Genomic DNA, 22405 nt, shown 5'->3' with positions numbered 1-22405 from the left:
GAAGTGGCGATAGGCCATCATAACTGTGTGGGGGGAGGGGGGGAGGGATTCAGGAGTAGTAAAAGACTTGAACCAAAATTGAGAATTTGCCTGCATTATAAATGTTTATAGCTGTCTTGGCGATCTTTCACTATTCATGAATTCATTCCTATTACTTGTGACTTGCATATAGTAGTGCACTCTCAACCAAACCTTATCAAAATGTAGTTAAAGTAATGCTTCAAGTAATCAAGTGGAACAACGAAAGGTAGATTTCTAATGATTGGACAAGCAACAGCTGCCCCCTGATGTAACAGATAACCAAGTCACATGAATGTAGGCACTTACTAATATTCTACTCAAGGCAGCTTTTATCACACCACTACAAAGCAAATTTCTCATAACCCAGGCAGAGCCAAGCAATGGTCTTTCACTGTGTTCAAATGACAATAATAATGACGTTTAAAATGTTCCCACCTTCACTTAGAATAAAGCTCACAGACTACAGTACTGTATTTACTGCTGATCTAGAATGAATTATCCGTAGGAAAATAAACAAGACTAATACTAGGCCACCTATAGATTTATTGACTATGCCCGCAAGAAAATGAATCTCAGGGTTGTACTTGATGCAACAAATCCTTAAGCTCTGAAAGATGGCTCACTGATTTACTCCCTAGACTAATAACTGTAATGAGCCATTGGGTCTTGTTGCTCTGTGTGATGTACATAACTACAAGGCTTGTTTTAAATTCAAAACAAAAAGTTATTTTACAGATAGTAATATAAATCTATGACCCAAAGTTCTACCCCTCAGAGACTCACATCATTCCTGTAAGAATGAGAAAACCATATTTTACATTGAATGCTGAATTGATTTCAAATTCCAGGTAAAAATTGTGAAACTTAGCAAAATAATCATAAAAAGTCAATTTCTTATCAAAGTACATATGTCACCAAATACTACTGCCTTGAGATTCATTAACATTTAGAGGAAAATAAAGAAATACAATAGAACTTACGAAATACCATACATAAACAGACTGACAAACAACCAAAACGCAAAGATAAATTGTGCAAATAAATATTACTGAGAACATGAATTGTTCTTAAATACATGCTTATTTAAGTATTGTATGAACTTAAATCCTAATGACACACTTAGTTAAAGTCTATTATCCACACTACAAAACCAGGCTTTCAACAATTATATAATTTCTATTGTGGGTTTACAATTATTCATTCACTCTCCTTTCTTCAAGTTAATGTAATGCTTTCTAAACTCTAATTAAACTAAGTAAATGCCAGAATGGAAGTGCATTTCAAGATCATTCATAAATGAATTATTTTCAGTTTATAAACTAAGATAACTTAGAATGTCATGATCATATGAAGCTTTCAAATCAGATTGCATTTTACACTTTTAAGTGTCATTGTATCTAAAGGCAGGTACAGAGAAACACAATGTACTGGCCCAGGTAATGAAACACAAAGAATTAATTCAAAGAAATAGCATTCTCTCTGTGAAATCTGCTTTTTCCTCAGGTACTTGGATATCAAAATAAAATTGATTTTCAAATGTGATTTAAAAATCATATAGTTGTTGATAATGACAAGACATTGTTCGTTTTACAGCAGGTGGTCAGAAACTGCTAGTAGAAGCATCCAAAGCATATTTCTCAGATTTTCCACACTGCCATCCACTGCCTTTATAACAGAACTGCATATCTACTCCAACTACCAGAACAATAACAGTGACAGGCTCAATTTGGAACTTTCCCGTGACAGACAGCTAACAATGTGAATGCTAATCACAACACCACATTCAAGTGTCAACAATACTGACATCTAAAATGTTTCCATCTACACCTAGAATAAAGCTGACAGACTTCCAATACATTTTAGATGCAATGTTGTACCCTGTTAAGCTATATTAAATTTACTGCTGATCTAGAATTAATTATTAGTAGGGAAATTAACAAGTTTATTACCAGGGTAGCTATAGATTTATTGACTATACCCACAATAAAATGAAGCTCAGGGTTGTATATGGTGACATATGTACATAGTGACATATATGTACTTCAATAATAAATTTATTTTGAACTTTATCTTTTGTAGACAATATATAGCAATACACTGCGACTTCTTTACCCAGCTTTCAAAATACACAATCCAAATCATTCTCCATCAAAAAACACAATCATAAGCAGCCTTTTGACCCACTAATTAAATCTATATAACCAAACTTCCTTTCACTCAGAAAGCTGCTGAATGCTACCCAATACCATCCTCAAACACTGTTAAAGATATATAACAAAATAAAGTGTGTACGCTTCACACACAGCTCTGTAACAAATAAAACTTAAATCTGAAATTTGGCACTTAAGTTAGGTTTAACATAAAATTTTCTAAGACTCTCATAGAAAGCCCTCCATTGCACATAGCAGTCTAATTTTCATTCTTCTCCATTAAGATTTTTAGATCTATATCTGAGGCACATTGCTGAGATTTTCTTTTGGGTTGATCATTTTGAAAACATGTTTATTTGTCTCTATTCAAAATTATAAGCCAAAAATGGATTGCCACAAAACAGTGAAATATATTGCAGAGCATCATACGAATACTGTGTGTATCCCGTGTATAGCTCACTAACGAAACAAGCTAGATTTGGTTTTGGTTTATTGTTATTACACCCACTAAGATACATTGAAAAGCTTGTCCTGCTTACTGATACAGATAAGATTATTACACACTACATTAAGTTAGAACAAGATTATTCAAAAACAATACAGAATAAAGTGTAACAACTTCAGAGAAAGTGCCGTGCAGGTAAACCAGTGGTTCACAAAGTAGGGATGGTGATTAATAGCAAGGGGTGGCAGCTGAGGGATTACAGGTTTAATTTAAGAAATTACTTATGAAGCAGTTGAGGATCAAATGCTTAATATATTTGATTACATTGATCATGTAATCGCCTCATCTCTTGCTAACCCACCATTCTCTTAAACCTTGCTCAAAGCACAATATAGTTGGTGGAAAACAATGTGACGCTTCTGTATTTGGCATATTATTAGAAATCTGGACTGAAGAAATCGTGTTATTTCCGGGCCCAGACCACATACTATTGCAGTTCACTACTGTAGTAGTGCAAGTTCATATGATTCCCATACTCTAATCATGCAGTCACACAATTCCTGTAAATTAGGGTATGACGTTCAATGGGGTAAAATTCAGAAACTGACCTTTCAAATGCTCTTAACCATGGCCCAACCAAGATATCACTGCTCCACCTTAAGTACCTTCAGGCAGAGAGTCAGGTTTTGCCTGAGCTATGATGATGTCATAACTTTCCTTTTTATAGATCACAGCATTTCAGGTTGGACTTGAACAACAGACGACTGACAGTGGTTGTTAATCCATAACGAAAATGGCAGATGCAGACTAAATGGAAAAAGTGCAGACAGTATAGTGTAGAGTATTTGAAATATGGATTTATAACAGCACCAAGCAAACAACAACAGCCAAAGTATCTGTTATGTGGATTTTTTTTTCCAAATGAGGCAATGAAACCGTGCAAGCTCCTTTATCATTTGAAGAGAATACACTCTGATAAAGCAAACAAGAACTTGGCTTATTTTCAGTCTCAGTCACTTCATGAAAACTTTCAGAAACAAAATACACTTCAAAATATGCTTACTAGCATTTCACAACAAAACAGTGATGGCTTGCATGCTTCATACACCATTTCATTGCTCATTGCTAAATCTGGAAAGCCCCATACAATAGGAGAACTGATTTTGCCAGCAGTAAGGGAGGTTCTGAGTATGGTTTTAAGTAAGTCAACACACCAAATTATTAAAGCAATTCCACTCAGCGGCACCTCTGTTCAAAGGCAAACACATAAAATGTCTAGGAATGTGGAAAACACATTGTCAACATACTTAGGATAACAGAATTTGCTCTGCGTTGGAGGAGTGAAATTTGCCAACTAACTAATCTTTGCTTCTTCATTATGTTCACTTAACAAAAAATGAAAGCATGGTTCAAGAGTTATTATTTGCATGAGGAGTAGAAACAGAGATACAGGGGGAGTCAATATTTCGGGTTGTTGAACAACATTGCAAAGAGGAAGTCATTCCACTCACCAACATTCTTGCTTGTGCAACATATGGAGCACCACCAATGGCAGAACACCACTGTGGGGTTATTACTTTCTTGAAATAAGCTGTACCTAACATATTTGCCATTCTGTGTGGAATTCGCAGACAACATCTTGTTTCAAAAGAAAACAATGCAATCGGCTGCATAAATCATTAAACATTGCTAACACTGAAATGCCATGCTCACAATTCTCAATTATTTTGAGAATGACAAACAGTTTGAACGTTTGCTGCTGCACACAGAAATCGGATGGCTGTCAAAAGGAAACTGCCTGAGACATTTTAATGTGCTTTTTGAAACTGATAAAATTTTATGAAGACTTGAATGCTTCATTCAGTAATCAACTCAAGAATATTAGGCATTTACAAAGTTTAATGAAATCAGTTTTCAATTGCAAGGAAATGATGTGACTGTTATCAAAGTCAAATCAGTCATCTCCATATTTCTGTCCAAGTTAACCCTGCTGGTCGTCACGACCTTTTCCAATTTCCGAGCCTCTCTTAATGAGAAGATAAAGAAAGAATTCCAGGTGATGCTCTTCAAATATACTGTGCACTCCTGGGTAAGCTTCATAAAGACATGTCAAAGAGATTTCAGGATCTTCTCTTGATTCAAATTCCACACCGGGTAATAAATCCGTTCCTGAACAATTGTAATGAGGAATTAACAGCAAAGATGGAAGAAGAACTGATCTTGCTACAAAATGACTTTTGAGCTGAAGCAGAGGTTCAAAATAAAACCATATCAAGACTGCTGGTTGCAGAAAGAAATCTCTGAATACTATCCTGCACATTGGAAAAAGGTCAAAATGTTCTTTATTGCCTTTCCAACATCATATTTAGTGGAGTGCAGTTTCAATGCGGTCAACCAACTTCCTTCAAAGCAATGAAACAGACTGAAAATTACTGAATATGGGAATTTGACACCTCTTCTGAGTGACATTCAGCCTGATGTTGAGAAGCTGATATCACACTACACCAAGCCCATCTATCTCATTGAAAGGTTAAAAAGCAATGACGACAAGTGTATGGTCTAAAATAGCTGAATTCTTTTTTTTTTACTGTAATTGAATAATTTTATTTGCAGCCTCAAATAGATTTGAATATTTGTTTCAATTATTTGTTACTGCTTGGAATTTGAAGTTCTTAATTTCTTTCACTGTGCATTGTAAATCAATAATCTTTATAGTTTTTATGTAATGGTTGGAAAGGGAGGGGCACTGGGGATACAGTAAGGGAACCAAGGGGACAGAAATTTAAATATGTTTGGGAACTACAGAGGTAAACAATGAGGTGCAAGATCATAACAAATGTTGTGACTGAACAAAATCACCAGAGACACTGAAGCTGGTGATATATAAGTCTTTATTCATCACAACAGGCAGGCATTCTTCTGGAGACACTCATGGTAGTTTCACAAACTAAATGTTCACGACCTTTATATACCCTTAAGATCAATGGGAATAAATTGCATATCTATTGTGGGATACACTTCTGAACATTCAATTACCTTTACTGGAAGAAACTATTTGACGTGATAGTATCAGTCTGGTCTGCAAGCTTCCTTGAGGTAGTTTACAATGTGAAAATTACTTAAGCCCATAGTTGCTTGGATTAATACAGGCCAATTAACACAACCGCATTATCTTAACATTTGGCTGATACGGATACAAATCTCTCATGGTAACAATTTTGAAAACCACATCTCTTAAACTGTGATCCAGCTGGTGCTTTTAACTTCAATTTACTGCTTGCAATGTACAATAAAAACTGAAGACTGGTTCTTGCTTGAATAAATTATGCTATATTCACATAACCTCAGAATATTCCCTAACAACGAGGTAAATTTCAAGGTCGTGTCCAAATTGCCATACTAGTGAACAATTTAATAGCATTATAACAGCTGGATAGAAACTCTCCTTGAGTCGAGTAGCACGTGCTTTCAGGGTTTTTTTTAAATCTTCTGCCCAATGGAAGAGGGAAGAAGAGAGTATGCCTAGGGTGGGTTTACTGAAGCGAGTGTACTTTTGATCTATATTAACCACAAGCAAAAATGGTAAATTTGTGCACTGAATTTCTGCAGAAGATCAAGTGTAATTTAAAGTAGTTAGATGAGTGTATCCAAGAGAAAGAACCAAGTTTAGTGAAATGCTAAAGAAATGTCTTACTGTATTAGATATGAAGAGGTTGTTTACAATTATATTTTTGGATGCTTCAAATGGAATGGGAAAATCCCATTTTATATATATATTTTTGGCTAAAGTTCAAAGACAAAATGTGATTGCCCTGACAGTGGCATCATTAGGCATTGCTTCATCACTTTAGACATTCGCCTTTCAAACTCCCCTTACATTTGACATACATGGAAATTCCAATATTTAACAACAGTTGAGGAAATGGAAAGGAAAATATTCTAGGATTGTGAACTTACTTGCTTGGATGAGAATACAGTGGCTGACAAAACAGCCATTAAAACATTAGAGCAAACACTGCAAGACTTCAAACACAATAATAAATTAGTGGGAGGTGTTCCTTTTACTTGCTGAAGATTTTCATCAAACACTACCGCTCACTCTGCAAGGTATTTAAACAGATAAACTGTATTAAGCATTATATATTTGGGAGAATGTTGAACGACTATATTTGAAAGTTAACATGCCTGTGTATTTGACAGACAATCTATCTGTGAAAGACGTACAAAAAAGCTGGATGAACTCAGCAGGTCAGGCAGCATCCCAACCTGCTGAGTTCATCCAACTTTTTTTGTACGTCTTGATTTGACCACAGCATCTGCAGCGTACTTTGTGGTTTACTATCTGTGAAAGAGTCTGCTTCTAGTTTACCCAAATAGGAAAACTGGGAAATATAAAGAGCAAAACTCAACCAGGATTATTTGGGTGAAAAACTTGGGTCAAGTTGCCACTTCCTGATGTGGTGCAAACTGCTTAACCTAGTGTCACTCAACATTATTTGAATTATGAATGATTGTGCAATACAGCATCAAGAACTGACACAGCACAGGCCAAGAATAAAGACCTTTTAAAGCTTCCCAGTCAAGCTATACAATACAAATCTATAGACAAAGTGACAGACATTGATTTTCTTGTTGAATTTTTAAACTCTATCACCATCTGCTGTGGCATCATGTATTCTTGAACAAAAAGGAGCTCCAGCCATGCCATGTAGGAATATGGATCGAAGACACTAGATTGTCGATTCAAAAATTACTATAATGTGTATTTGAAGTTCCAATAATGACTTAGTAGTGCTGTCCCTTGGATACCAATTATACCATCTGATCTACCCTTTCAAATTAAGCGACTTCAGTTCCCTGTTGAACTAGGTTTTGCTGAGTATAAACAAAGTGCAAGGATTTTTACTACAAACTTTGGCTTAATCCTGAAACAGTGCTTTTCCCATTGTCAATTATATGCTGATTGCTCTAGAGATAAAATGATCTATACAACAGATTCAAATGATAGAAATATTGTGTATTATGAAGACTTCAGCACTGAAGTAAATTTACACATTGTACATAGGTATCTACTTAAAGAAAATAACAAACATAATTTTATATACTTATTTCTAGTGTGTGTGTTTTATTGATAACCTTAGTAAAACTAAATAATTTTAACCTCCTAATATTTTACTTATTTAGAGATTTAGCACAGTAACAGACCCTTCCAGCTTAATGAGCCCGCATTGCCTAATTGCACCCTTGTACCCAATTAACCTACTAACGTGTATGTCTAGAATGTGAGAGGAAACTGGAGCACTAGGATGAAACCCACACAGTCACAGGGAAAACAAACAAACTCCTTACAGACAGGGGCAGAATTGAACCAAGGTTGCTGGCACTGTATAGTGTTACGCTAAACACTATGCCACCATGTTGCCTTCTCTTATAAACATATATAATTATTTCATGAATTAAGTTAAATTTTATTTCATTTACAAGGAGTATAGAAATAACTGCAAACATAATTGCCACCATAATAACCCAAGCAATGTTGGATATAGTAGCAGGTATTGTTATAAACCTTTAAAAATTCTTTACTAGCTTAAATATTCACTTGTACCTCAGGAAAGTTTGGTACTAAAGGGTTGATAAAATGTCTAATTTGGAGATATCTAAAGAAATGAGTGTTAGGTAAGCCAAACTTTACAGACAATTGTTCAAAAATTGCAAAATGCTTAACTATGAAAAGATCTTCAAAGCACCTAATGCCCTTTCTGTGCCAGTCTAAATCCTGCATAGAAGGCTGAAAAAGATGATTATTTAGAATAAGACTGGAGAGAGAAACAGTGAAGCCCATTATGTTTTCTGAACTGAGCCCATATTCTCAGAGTGTGTCTGATAACCAGATTAACAATTGATTTAGGCAGATGGCAAGAAAGTGCGGATCCAAAAAGTGTGGAGATGGAGAGATTCTTATTAGAGTTCAACTCCATTGCCATCCATATTGGGCAGTCAGACTGATTATAAAAGTAAGACCAAAAGATAAGACAATGTATATTGGCTGCCCAGTAATATAAATGAAAATTGGGCAAGGCCATACCACCTACCCTTTTAGATTTTTGAAGATGAGCTTTATTTAGACTGGGACATTTGCCCTTCCATAGATAGCATGAAATAATAGAATCCAACGAATCAAAAAAAGCTTTAGAAATAAAAATTGGTAAAGATTGAAATAAGTATAAAAATTTAGGAAGGATATACATTTTAACAATAATTCAGCCTATCAAAGACATGGAAAAGGGTGACCACTGTGCTAAACTCTGCTTTGTATGATTTAAAAGATAAGTGAAATTTTCTCCAAAAAGACACTTATAATTTCTTGTTACTGTAATGCCAAGGTAAGTAAATTGATTATTTACTACTTTAAAAGGGAGGTTAGAAAATTCTAGTAATTGTGCTTCTCTACTTATTGGAAAACGTTGTGGATGTTTCTTCGTATGAATCCATTGGGTAAAGGTTTAATTTCTACTATTCGAGATAAGTTAACGATGTTGAAGCAAGCCCCCTTTGACAAAATTAAAACTACCTGGAAGCATGATTTAATATTTTTCTTTCTCCAACAAGGTTTGGGATTCAATTCTCAAGTCAGTTAATTCAACTTCACTATGTGCTCGACACTGCCTTTTACAGTTCAAGGTGGTACACAGGGCTCATATGTCTAAAACTAAATTGTCGCGGTTCTATCCTGATATTAGTCCCTGTTGTGGTAAGTGTAAAGGGGGGCGAGTCCTCTCTTATTCATATGTATTGGGCTTGTCCTAGCTTGAAGAAATTCTGGAAAGATGTTTTTTTAAACTTTATCTCACATACTTAATTGCTATTTGGAACCTAACCTTCTGATTGCTCTTTTCGGTACTTCGGGAGAAGCTGACATGCATTTAACTCCGACTAACTGTCACACATTGTCTTTCACCTCTCTTCTGGTGAGACATGAAGTCCTTCTTAGGTGGAGAGATGCTGCCCCACCCACTCATGCTCAGTGGCTTAGAGATATTACGTCCCGCTTAGACCTTGAAAAGATTCATTATTCATTTCTTAATTTGGACATAAAGTTCCAAAAGGTGTGAGGACCTTTTCTTGAATAGTTCCATAATTCCTATTTAGATTAGTGCATCCCTCCCTTTTATTCTTTTGCATTCAAATCCCTTACTTCTAGCTTCTTACGGTTAAGGTTTATGTTTTTTTTGTGTAAACATCTTAGATTAGGTAGTAGGCAATATACCTTCTTTTTATAAATACAGCTCTGTGGTGATATAGTTCTGATCAACTTTTTTATATATCGTAAGGTTGGCTTAGAGTTGGGTAGTGAGAGGGTGGGGTGGTAACTAACTTTATACGATTCTACTATGGGTGCTTTTCTTAATTGTTATGAACTGTACTTTTGATATGTTTGCTTTGCACTGTATAAACCTCTTTTTTATTGTTTTTTTGTTTTGTTGCATTCTAAAAACTCCAAAAATTTTTTAAAATATTCTCTTGTACACTGGGATAAATTCAAGCTTTAGCTGCCAAGCTTGTGAGACATTCACCTGATAGTCACCAAATCAATATATTCACCCTTAGGCCCATCAATGCCACACATCCGAACAAATATTTAGAAATACTGTTTAACACATCTGAATTTTGAAATTCAGAGAAAGGAAAACAATTGGGATCATTGATTGTCTATTTGATAAACATACTGAAATGTGGTAGTAATCCAACTCAATCTTCACAAACATCCCAAAAATCCCAAAACAGTTTGCAAACAAAACTTGAATTAATCAGTCACTGTAAGTTAGGAAATGCGATAACAGAATACATCACTTTAATTCTTTCTAGATTAGATGCATATCAACTCTACACAAAAAGTACTATGAGATCTATTAGTTTTGTTATAGAATGTAGCAATGATTCAAATACACAGTAAACAACTGGGAAATACTCCTCAAGTTTGCATCAGTGAGATACAAACATGAAATTTCAAAGGTCAAAAATAAATTGAATTTAGGACAAATCAGGACTAAAGTTTAAGCTCATATGCATAATGCAACAGCTATTTACGATAGCAAGTACTATTGATTTGAACAAAAATAATTGTGTGGGAAATTACGCTGAAATTGACTGGGTTTTAAGAAGAGTTTTTGACAATAGTGAAAAGTCAATTTAGCAGGCTTCAATGTCAATATTTCAGTAACAAACGAATTGCAATAAGTTTATCTCCAGCTTTCCATTTTTTTCTCCCACTTTGTCCATAGTCATGCCATATTTTAAACCAGAACAGGTACGTTTTCTTCAAAGGAGAGGTATCTACATTTCTTTTAGGTGACAGGGAAAAATACATACTGAAATTTACTTAAAATTAGTGATACATTGAAGAAAACTACCATTATATTTACTACTTCACTGTACACAATATTGCACCCCCATAGAATTATTTACTTTGACACACCAGTTATTTCAAAATTTGTCAATACACTTTCATCACATAATATAAATTCTAGTTTGGAAGACTAATAACCCATGAAGTTTGTAATCACTGAAATACATCAGTATCATTAGTGACTAAATTAGTCTACTATTTTGCTAGAAAGAGCACAGTTATGAAATCAGGTGATCTCTTTATGATCTCTACCTACAAATTTTTTTTTACAGTTTCCATTGGTTCAACTCTCATCTTTCCTATCATCCAGAGGAAGAAGGGTGCACTCTGATTTACTTGGTTAGATGTACTGTATGCAGCAACACCGGAAGCATTTTCAATGTTTGACTTACTTTTTGTTAAGAGTCATACAATCAAATGGCACAGAAACAGGCCAGTTGGCCTACGTATCTATCCCAGGCAACACCCTGGAGAAGCTCCCCTGCACCCTCTACAGTACAATCAGATCCTTTCTATAGCACAGTAACTAGAACTAAACACTTACTTTCCTTTATAGAACTGTGACCTAATTATTCTTATATCGTTGTACAGTATCATAGCTATGCCCTGGTAAATAAAGGCATATTCTGCATACTCTCTTATCCACTTTATCAACCTGTTTTTTCTGCTGTCTTCAAGGATCCTTAAACATGTACACCAAGGTCCTTCAGTTCCTTGAAGTTCCAAGTGTTCTATCACTAATAGTGCATTTTCTGAGCCTTCAAATCAATATGTTCTTTCAAAGGAAAGCTTGACCTTTTTTACCCAGTTGTAAACAATGAAGTGGTTTGTTGCCTACAAAGAATGAAATACTGTAACTTTTTTTGGGGGGTGGAGAAGTTATTCAAAACATAGGTCCCTGATGTCAAAAGACTTACAATTCTGGCTGGCAATTCTACATTGAGACAGAGAAAAACAGATTGTGTTATTACTGATCAAGTTCCTACCTTGTTAGACCATTTGTATGCCTGCAAAAGTTGGCTGTAGAGAGGAGTTTTATCCTGAACCGGATCGAGACTCAATAAGCCACTGTTATGGAGAGGATGGCTCTCTGATGGTCGCCCTACCAAGTTACTCAAGCGTTCCAACTCACTGAAAATCAAAAGCAAGAACAATAATAGGTCACTACCTCTACAGTACAGATTTACACAGGTCATTTTCATTAAATGAATACTTGCAGAGAACAAAAAATAAAAACTTATAATCAATTAAATGGATATGAATATCCTTTAAATGAGGGATTCATCAAAAGTCAGGATCTTTTTTGTCATGAGTACATGGGGATAAAAAAGGACAAATACGTACAAGAGGAGCTGTGAGAAGTCAAAAAGGAGATAGATAGATAGATAGATAGATACTTTATTCATCCCCATGGGGAAATTCAACATTTTTTCCAATGTCCCATACACTTGTTGTAGCAAAAACTCATTACATACAATACTTAACTCAGTAATAATATGATATGCATCTAAATCACTAACTCAAAAAGCATTAATAATAGCTTTAAAAAAAGTTCTTAAGTCCTGGCAGTTGAATTGTAAAGCCTAATGGCATTGGGGAGTATTGACCTCTTCATCCTGTCTGAGGAGCATTGCATCGACAGTAACCTGTCGCTGAAACTGCTTCTCTGTCTCTGGATGGTGCTATGTAGAGGATGTTCAAGGTTTTCCATAATTGACCGTAGCCTCCTCAACGCCCTTCGCTCAGCTACCGATGTTAAACTCTCCAGTACTTTGCCCACGACAGAGCCCGCCTTCCTTATCAGCTTATTAAGACGTGAGGCGTCCTTCTTCTTAATGCTTCCTCCCCAACACGCCACCACAAAGAAGAGGGCGCTCTCAACAACTGACCTATAGAACATCTTCAGCATCTCACTACAGACATTGAATGACGCCAACCTTCTAAGGAAGTACAGTCGACTCTGTGCCTTCCTGCACAAGGCATCTGTGTTGGCAGTCCAGTCTAGCTTCTCGTCCAACTGTACTCCCAGATACTTGTAGGTCTTAACCTGCTCCACACATTCTCCATTAATGATCACTGGCTCCATATGAGGCCTAGATCTCCTAAAGTCCACCACCATCTCCTTGGTCTTGGTGACATTGAGACGCAGGTAGTTTGAGTTGCACCATATCACAAAGTCCTGTATCAGTTTCCTATACTCCTCCTCCTGTCCATTCCTGACACACCCCAGTAACTTCATTACATAAAGTACAAAAGAGAAGACAAAAATAATTGGAAAAAGAAAAAGGAAAACAAGTATAGGGCTGCTGAGGAACAGGCAGCAGCACGGTTTTATTCAGGAGATCTGCTTAATAAGAAAATCTCCCAGTAACAACATTCCTGCATCATAAAATGTATTCCAAGTAACAACTTCTATTTCAAAAGACTGGCTCTTCTAACCTAGAAAATATCCTGAATACGCATCATGACATTCAGCAGCAATTTCAATGGATTTTAGTTCACATTCTGAGAAATGTTACCGTGCTTCACATTGTGTCCTGTAGTCATCCACAAGCAGCCTTGAGGATAGCTAAGAGTATGCAGGCAAGGTGTAGGTTTTGTTTCCTCTACACCAAGCTTAGAGAAGCTCCCAATATCACCAATGTAAGCCAAAGAGCAATGATATAGTGAAAATATTTAGCGGTTTGCTGAACAAATGCATAAAATCAAAATGCATTAAAACCCAAGTAGTAACTGTAGAAACTCATTTCACACATTTATCCATCCTGATTTAATAGATACAAGTGGAATGACTATTATGCAACTTGGAAAGCATTCTCATCCACGTGCTCGACAGCGTCAACTTGGGGCTTTCAAAGTAAATGGATGTTTATAAACTCATACAGGTCCTAATTGTGGATAAAAGTGAAGAATGAACATGCTGCCTAAATAGTACAAGAAACTTTCTTTTTGTCAATGATGTCCTGCACATTGGACTCAGAGCTTGCGTTGAGAGTACAATCATCCAACAAAGAGGAACTCTCTCAGCACCGTCTCTTTGACCTTAGTAACGCCTTGAAATCTAAGCAGGTTGAACAGCTTGCCATCCATCCTGTATTTCCACTGCACGTGAAAACTTCAGTCTCACCATCAACACAGGAAGTCATGCACCGAGTAGCCCCATCAACCCATCTCAGTGAATAGCCACCAGCTCCAGGCAGTCGACAAGTTCACGTACCTGGGCAGCACCCACTCAAGAGCAGTTCACATCGACGACGAGGTCAGCTGGAGGATCGCCAAGGCTAGCGCCAATATTGGGAGACTACATGACACTGTCTGGAGACAAAGAGGAATAACTCTGAAGACCAAGCTGAAAGTCTACTGCCCTTCTCTATGCATGCGAAACATGGACCGTGTAAGTGAGACATGCGCGTAGACTGAACCACTTCCACTTGTCATGCCTACGGAAGATCATGGAACTCAACTGACAAGACAGAATTCCTGACATGGATATGCTGTCTTCAGCAGACATGCCCACCATCCTCATAGTATAGACGAAACATCAAGTCGGATGGGCAGAACATGTCGTCAGGATGTCAGACAATCGCATTTCCAAGCAGTTGCTCTTCAGGGAGCTGACCACACAGAGGGAAGTGCTCCCGTGGTGGTTAGTGAAAATGATTTAAGGACACGCTCAAGGCCCCTGAGATGGATCACACTTCTTGGGAACATTCAGCCTTGAATCCTGGCACAGCCTTCTCCATAAGGATGGCACCAGAGCTGAAAAGAATTGCAATGCAGAAGCAAAAAGGAAACAACAACTGCGGAAAGAACAAGCAGCAGGCACCTCAATGACAAAACATTCACATACTTGCCCCAAGTGTGGGAGGTATTTCCTAGCCCGGATTGGACTCATCAGTCACCTCTGGACACACAAGTATAAACACACCCACTCAAGGATGTCAGTGGTCCTCACTGCTCGCAATGGACGTCCACGTGCACACATACACACACGCGCTAAGACTTCTACATAGTACTGTACATACTCTGAACCACAGATAATTTATAACATTTCATCTTTCATTTTAATTAAAGTTCAAGTTCTTCTTTTGGACTCTATATAATGTTTAACAGTTAATTATTTCTTAATTTTTTTCTTTGACATTCTATCCATTTAATAATGCTACCCTAGCAGCTTATTATCATCATTGCTATCAGTCACACAGGTCATGTCAAACTAATGGCTGAATGCAAAAAATATACGAAATGATAGTTCTTCCCAGAGACTGCCAGAAATCTTTATGGGTGACTTTGCTTGATTGATGCTTGGCATTTGATTACAAATATTAGCACACTGTTGCAAAATTTCAAGGTTCAGAGTTCAAGAAATTATAAATTTATGCTTTTGCTTAAGTAATCGTACAAAGGACTGAACTGAATCCAGAGAATTACACCTTATTCTTCACAAACAAAGTTTAACTTGTCCAAATTAGGAACAGCTCCAATATAGGGTCCAAAAATGTTGTTTATATCAGCCGTCAATCTAACAAAGACAAACCAGAATATGATCAGGACATTATCATCAAGGTTGTATAATACATACATACGTTGATAATAAATATACTTTGAACTTTGAAAATCATTAAGATAGCATCCGTTAACATTGCACCAATACATTTTCTATTTCAACATCTCATTTTGGTTACCACTGGTACTCCAGAAGTGTTTTTTGGCATAATAAATATTTCCTCAAGACAAATCATATTGTAAAGCATCAAATCTACTACAACATTCCTAGGTGTTTTCATTCTTCACAACAGCAACCTTAACCTAGTCCCCACCCTCGGAACTTTACCACTAGGATTTGAGAAGTTCCTACAGTCCCAATTTTATGCCGTATTTGATGGTTACACTGAAAGAGAGCTTAAAAATCACACTGTAAGATAACAAATAATTAATGATTAAAACAACAGTTAAACAGAGTAATTTAGTAATTTACCATGTACACTTCTAATAGTGGGGTGTGTCAGGAATGGACAGGAGGAGGAGTATAGGAAACTGATACAGGACTTTGTGATATGGTGCAACTCAAACTACCTGCGTCTCAATATCACCAAGACCAAGGAGATGGTGGTGGACTTTAGGAGATCTAGGCCTCATATGGAGCCAGTGATCATTAATGGAGAATGTGTGGAGCAGGTTAAGACCTACAAGTATCTGGGAGTACAGTTAGACGAGAAGCTAGACTGGACTGCCAACACAGATGCCTTGTGCAGGAAGGCACAGAGTCGACTGTACTTCCTTAGAAGGTTGGCGTCATTCAATGTCTGTAGTGAGATGCTGAAGATATTCTATAGGTCAGTTGTGGAGAGCGCCCTCTTCTTCGTGGTGGCGTGTTGGGGAGGAAGCATTAAGAAGAGGGACGCCTCACGTCTTAATAAGCTGGTAAGGAAGGCGGGCACTGTCGTGGGCAAAGTACTGGAGAGTTTAACATCGGTAGCTGAGCGAAGGGCGCTGAGTAGGCTACGGTCAATTATGGAAAACTCTGAACATCCTCTACATAGCACCATCCAGAGACAGAGAAGCAGTTTCAGCGACAGGTTACTATTGATGCAATGCTCCTCAGACAGGATGAAGAGGTCAATACTCCCCAATGCCATTAGGCTTTACAATTCAACCGCCAGGACTTAAGAACTTTTTAAAAGCTATTATTAATGCTTTTTGAGATAGTGATTTAGATGCATATCATATTTTTTACTGAGTTAAGTATTGTATGTAATTAGTTTTGCTACAACAAGTGTATGGGACATTGGAAAAAAAAGTTGAATTTCCCCATGGGGATGAATAAAGTATCTATCTATCTATCTAATCCTGCAGCCTGAGCTGCAAACAAGCTCAGTCTAGCTTTGAGATGCTGAAAAATTTCCATCACTTTGCTGCCAGTGTACAAAACATCCACGTGAACCAAGTGTGTGATCTCTACTCAGAAGTGCATTTCTTTTTTTTGCAAGTAGTATGACCCACTACCATATTATGCCAGCTACTATAATCAATTCAAAACACTTGATTAAATCAGCAGCAGTACATAGAAACATAATAAAGAAAAAAAAAACATGCCCCAACAGAAATTCACGTGCTGGTCAGAATACAACGGTAATTATCTGCCTGGCCCACACCTATGTGCACTTATATAATCATACACTGATTCCAGGTTCTTATTTCCAAATCAAAATACTCTGGATTTTAGAAATACAAATTAAAAGCAAATATGCTTGAAATACTCAACAGATCATGTAGCAGCCATGCAGAGAAGAAACAGTCAAGAGGAATCATTGTGCCATTCAGCCCAATGTGTCCAATGCAGTTTAAATTATTAAATGTCAAAAGCAATGCCCGTGCTAAGTGAATGAGAGTGATAAACAGGACAAGAAACAAATGAAAGGGAAAAACAGCAAATGAGAACAGATAACTTGTACTTCATCTGAGACTATGGAAGTCTGGAAATACTTCTGACAGTCAACATGATCATCACTGATTTCCTTCAAACACGCACAGTCCAGAGGTTTGCACATTCTACATTTAGTGACTCAGTTCCTCAAAGGCAGAAGTTTCAATGGACAAGTCAGAAGTAATTTTACTCTGACCTATAAAAGTAGAGGATATTGTTCTGGAGCCATAGCCATTCAATACAGAAGCCATTTCAGTTCACTGTGTCTATGTCAGGGTATATATCGTAAGTATTAATGTGTGCAACCATTTACTTTTTAAAACGGAGAAAACCTTCTGCGTCCAACATCTTTTTAGACAACTGTCTACCAATGAGTTATCCTAAATATCCCCACATATCTTGGTTTCAAATATGCTTACTGTTAAACGTCTTGGAGCATTTTGCTAACTTAAAGACCCTGAATAAATACGCTATTGAAGTTATTAAAACTCCTAATATACAAACGATTTATCTGTAATAAATCTAAGCCACAGAGAAACTCTCGTTTCTACTCCTAACCCTTCAACTTACTTCAGATCCCTGTTAACAGCATGAAGGTTCTCCTGAAAATCACTGATGAACGCTTTCTCTCTGCCTTCCAACGTCTCTTTGTTCTTCATCCCATCCTTGAGAGTATCAAAAACGCGGGTAACACTGGAGCGAAGTTGTTGAATGGCGTTAATCGCATGAGCAAAAGCATCAAGATTAATTCCAACACTCAAAGAATCCGCCATCTTCCCACCGCTGCCTCGTGACCGCTTCTGCGCAGATTGATGACGAAAATTCAGACACCGGTGTCGTGTGGGGAAGTGAACTACAATTCCCAGAATGCAATGTGCGCACTGCTCCCGCGTGTTCTAAAGAGTACAACACCGAAATCAAATTACGATTTACTGTTAGGCTATCACAAACATCACTGTTACGTGGCGGGTTGACAAATATCCCTGCATTGGTTGGAAGTTTTGAGGCGAGAATAAACAGGGATAAAGATACACACTGGAGGAATTCAGCGGGCCAGGCAGCAAAGAGTAAACAGTTGACGTTTCGGGCCGAGACCCCTCATCAGGACTGGAAAAAATGAGGTCAGAGTGAAAAGATGAGGGAAGGGAAGGAAGAAGTACACGGTAAGATCATAAGACACAGGAGCAGAATTAAGCCATTTGACCCATCGAGTCTGCTCTGCCATTCAATCATGGCCAATCCTTTTTTTCCTTCCTCATTACCTTGCCTTCTTCCCGTAACTTTTGATGCCGTGTCCAATCAAGAACCTATCAATCTCTGACTCAAATACAGCCAATGACCTGGCTTTCGCAGCTGTCTGTGGTAACAAATTCCAGGTGGTAGGTGATAGGTGACATTACATCCCATTCCAACATGGCAGTCTATGGCTTCCTCTGCTGCCATATTGAGGCCACACTCAGACCAGAGGAGCAACAGCTTGTATTCTGTTTGGGTGGCCTCCAACCTTATTGCACAAATATCGATTTCTTCTACTTGCGGAAATTGCCTCCTCCTCCTTCACCATTCCCTTTTCCCTCTCCTTATGTGCCTATCACTTCTCTCTGGTGCTCCTCCTCCTTCCTTTTCTTCCAAGGCTTTTTGTCCTCTATCAAATTCCCCATTCTCCAGTCCTTTATCTCTTTCACCAATCAATTTCCCAGCTTTTTAATTCACCCCTCCCCTCCTCCCGGTTTCACCTGCTTCCTTGTACTTCTTCCACCCCCCTCCCACTACTTTCTTAATCTGATGTCTCTTCTTTTTTCCAGCCTTGATGAAGGGTCTCGGCCTGAGACATCAACTGTTTACTCTTCTCCATAGATGCTGCCAGGCCTGCTGAGTTTCTCCAGCATTTTATGTGCATTGCTTTGATTTCCAGCTTCTGCAGATCTTCTGTTTGTGACAAAGAAGATAATGTTGGAAATGTTCCAAAGGTCAAACAGTATGTATGGATAAACACAGATTATCGATACAGAGCTGTAGAATCATAGAGTACTACAACATAGAAAGAGGCTCTTCAGTCCATCTGGTTCATGCCGACCTCATCTGGCTAGTCCCATCTACCTACACCCGAACCATAATCATTCTTACTACTCCCATCCATGAACCTGTCCAAATGTTTCTTATATATAATAATTGAACCCTCATCTACCACTTCTGCTGACAGTTGGTTCTCAGAGGCACTAGCCTCTGAGTGAAAATGCTTCCAGCAGAATCCCCTTAAATATTTCACCTTTCACCCTAAACTTCTAGTTCTAGCTTCGCCCATCCTGAGGGGATAATGCACGCAATAATTTACCCTTGCTGTACCCTTCACAGTTTTGTGTACTTCCATAACATTTCATCTCATTCTCTTGTGGTGCAGGGAATAAAATCCGAACCTATTCAACCTTTTCCTGTAATTCAGGTACTCAAGTCCTGGCAACAACCTCGTAATTTTTTTTCCTGCACTCTTTCAAGGTTATTGCTATCTTTCCTGTGGGTAGATATCAGTAACCTCACCAACATCTTCAACATAACATCCCAATTCCTGTACTCATTACTCTGATTTATGGAAGCCAATGTGCTAAAAGCCCTCTTCATATCCACAATCAGTTCCTTGGCCTTGCTGATGTTGAGTGCAAGGTGGTTGTTGCAACATCACTCAACCAGCCAATTCATCTCAATGCTGTACCCTGCTGATCAGCATCTGATATTCTGCCAACAATAATTGTGTGGTTGGGCAAATTTATAGATGGTGTTTGAGCTGTGCCCAGCCACACAGTTGCAGGTGTAGAGAGAGTTGAGTAGTGAGCTAAGCACGCATTCTTGATGTGCACCAGTCTTGACTGTCAGCAAGGAGGGGATGTTATTTCCAATCAGCACTGACTGGTTTCCTGACAAGGAAGCCAAGGATCCAGTTGCAGAGGGAGGTACAAAGTCTTCACAGTTTTGAAGCTTGTTGATTAGCACTGAGGAAATGAATGCATTGCATGCTGAGTTGTAATTTATAAACAGCAGCCTGACGTTGGTCTTGCTATTGTCCATGTGATCCAAGGCCACATGAAGAGCCAGTGAGATCACATCCTCTATAGATCTAATGTGGAGATAGGCACATTGCAGCGGGTCCAGATCCCTGCTTAGGCGACAGTTCATTCCGGCCATGACGACCTCTCAAAGCATTTCGTCAAAGGAGATGTAAGTGCAACTGGGCGATAGTCATTGAGCCAGCTCACCCTTCTCTTTTTAGGCAGAAGATTGTCACTGTTATGAAGCAAACAGGAACTCCGACTGCAAATGAAGATGTCCTTGAACACTCCCATCAGTTGGTTGGCACAGATTTTCAGTGTCCGAGGCCAACTATAGCTGCTAATCCAGATACTGAACCATCGGGGTTTCCAAAAAATCAGACAGCAGATTATCAGAGTTTCCATGTTAACAGAATTCTCACATCACAGCAATGACTGTATATCATTGGAGGTTGTACATTATCTCTATGTGGAGAATATAAAAAATGGTAGGATTAGCCAGTGGGTCAGATAGCATCTGTAGAGGGAATAAAGGCTGATTTATACTTGTGTGTATGGGCTACACCACAGCCTACGCCGTAACCCTAATTTTCACTTCTGCGTCACTCTACGCCGTAGCGAGCATGCGTTGGTGTGTGCCAAAACGCTAGTTGGCAGTGGGATTTCTATGCCACTGTGTTGAGTTTCTTCATGAGAGACATGGACAAGGAAATGCATTTCAAACATGTGCGCATGTCGGCAGGTAGATTTGGCAATTTGGTTCATCTATTTCGCATCAGTGTACGCACAGTTTACAGACATGGCGGAGAAGAAGCAACCGGAAATGCGATGCTATCAAGCAGACCAATCACAGTTGTTGCATTCTGCGTCGCAGCGATGTGTGAGTAACTTTTCTGAAGAGGTGCACGTCACCCTACAGCGCAGGGTACAGCGTAGGTATGGCGTAGGGTACGCGATACCTACACCGTCAATGCGACGCACAAGTATAAATCAGCCTTAAGATTAATTGATCACATGTACATCAAAGCACACAATGAAATGCGTCATTGGCCTTAACAACCAACACACCCAAGCATGTGCTGGGAGCAACCATGATTCCAGCAACAACACAGATAGAGAGAGAAACACAGCACACTTAAAGTCAATGATCATTCACCAGTAGCAAGTAGATTTGGAAAACAGGAATGCTTTAAATTGCAGAGATGGGAGGAGTGCAGAGAACAAAGGGAATGTCTGCAATGGAATTGAGAAAACAGATTACAAGAATGGTGCTGGCTGAGAGAAGGTGGCAAATGCTTCTTAATGGCAGTTAAACTTTCTGGAGGAGTTGTAAGTAAAGAGAGAATAGTGATAGGGAAAAAGGTAAAAATAATTGGCAGACTATGGGATGCAGACACAGCTGTGGCTGAAGTTCTGAATGAAAGTAGAATGCAATTAAAGTTCAACAAATTTCAAATCATATAAGACAGTGATAATAAACCTGATTCTGAAGACAGGTAGCATCTGTGGTGACAGAGAATCTGACCAGGATCTGAAAATCAAAATGCAGTAGATGCTAGAACTTATAAACCAAAAAAAAATGTCAGAAACACTCAGCAGGTTAGGTAGCATCAGAGGAGGCAGAACCCGAGCCAGCATTCCAGGTTTCCAGATCAACAATCATTCCATAATATAAACTCAGGACAGTCTGCAGATGCTGGAAATCCAAAGCAACACACACAAAAATATGGAGGAACTCTGCAGGTTAGGCAACATCTACGGAAATGAATAAACAATCAACATTTTGGGCCGAGACCCTTCTTCGAGACTGAAAAAGAAGGGGGAAGACACCAGAATAAAAAGGTGGAGGGAGGGGAAGGAGAATAACTAGAAGGTGATAGATGAAGCCAGGTGGGTTGGAAAGATAAAGGG

The 22405-nt window shown here is 38.2% G+C and overlaps 1 protein-coding gene across 2 annotated transcripts in view; it reads right to left on the bottom strand.

The window, feature by feature from the left end:
* Positions 1-18242, bottom strand: part of med27 (mediator complex subunit 27) — a 288145-nt gene extending 269903 nt beyond the window's left edge. For both annotated transcript variants that reach the window (XM_073052716.1, XM_073052717.1), the window contains exons 1-2: positions 18021-18242; positions 12010-12154 (exon numbers count right to left, since the gene is read on the bottom strand). In XM_073052716.1, the coding sequence (XP_072908817.1) occupies positions 12010-12154; positions 18021-18223 (348 nt within the window). In that variant the 5' untranslated portion in view covers positions 18224-18242. The remainder of the gene's footprint in view (positions 1-12009; positions 12155-18020) is intronic.
* Between the last annotated feature and the right edge of the window lie 4163 nt (positions 18243-22405).

Source organism: Hemitrygon akajei, chromosome 7, assembly GCF_048418815.1.
Source record: "Hemitrygon akajei chromosome 7, sHemAka1.3, whole genome shotgun sequence".
NCBI classification, from domain to species: domain Eukaryota; kingdom Metazoa; phylum Chordata; class Chondrichthyes; order Myliobatiformes; family Dasyatidae; genus Hemitrygon; species Hemitrygon akajei.
The sequence above is the reverse complement of the archived record's forward strand: the minus strand, read 5'-3'. Positions and strand labels throughout refer to the sequence as shown.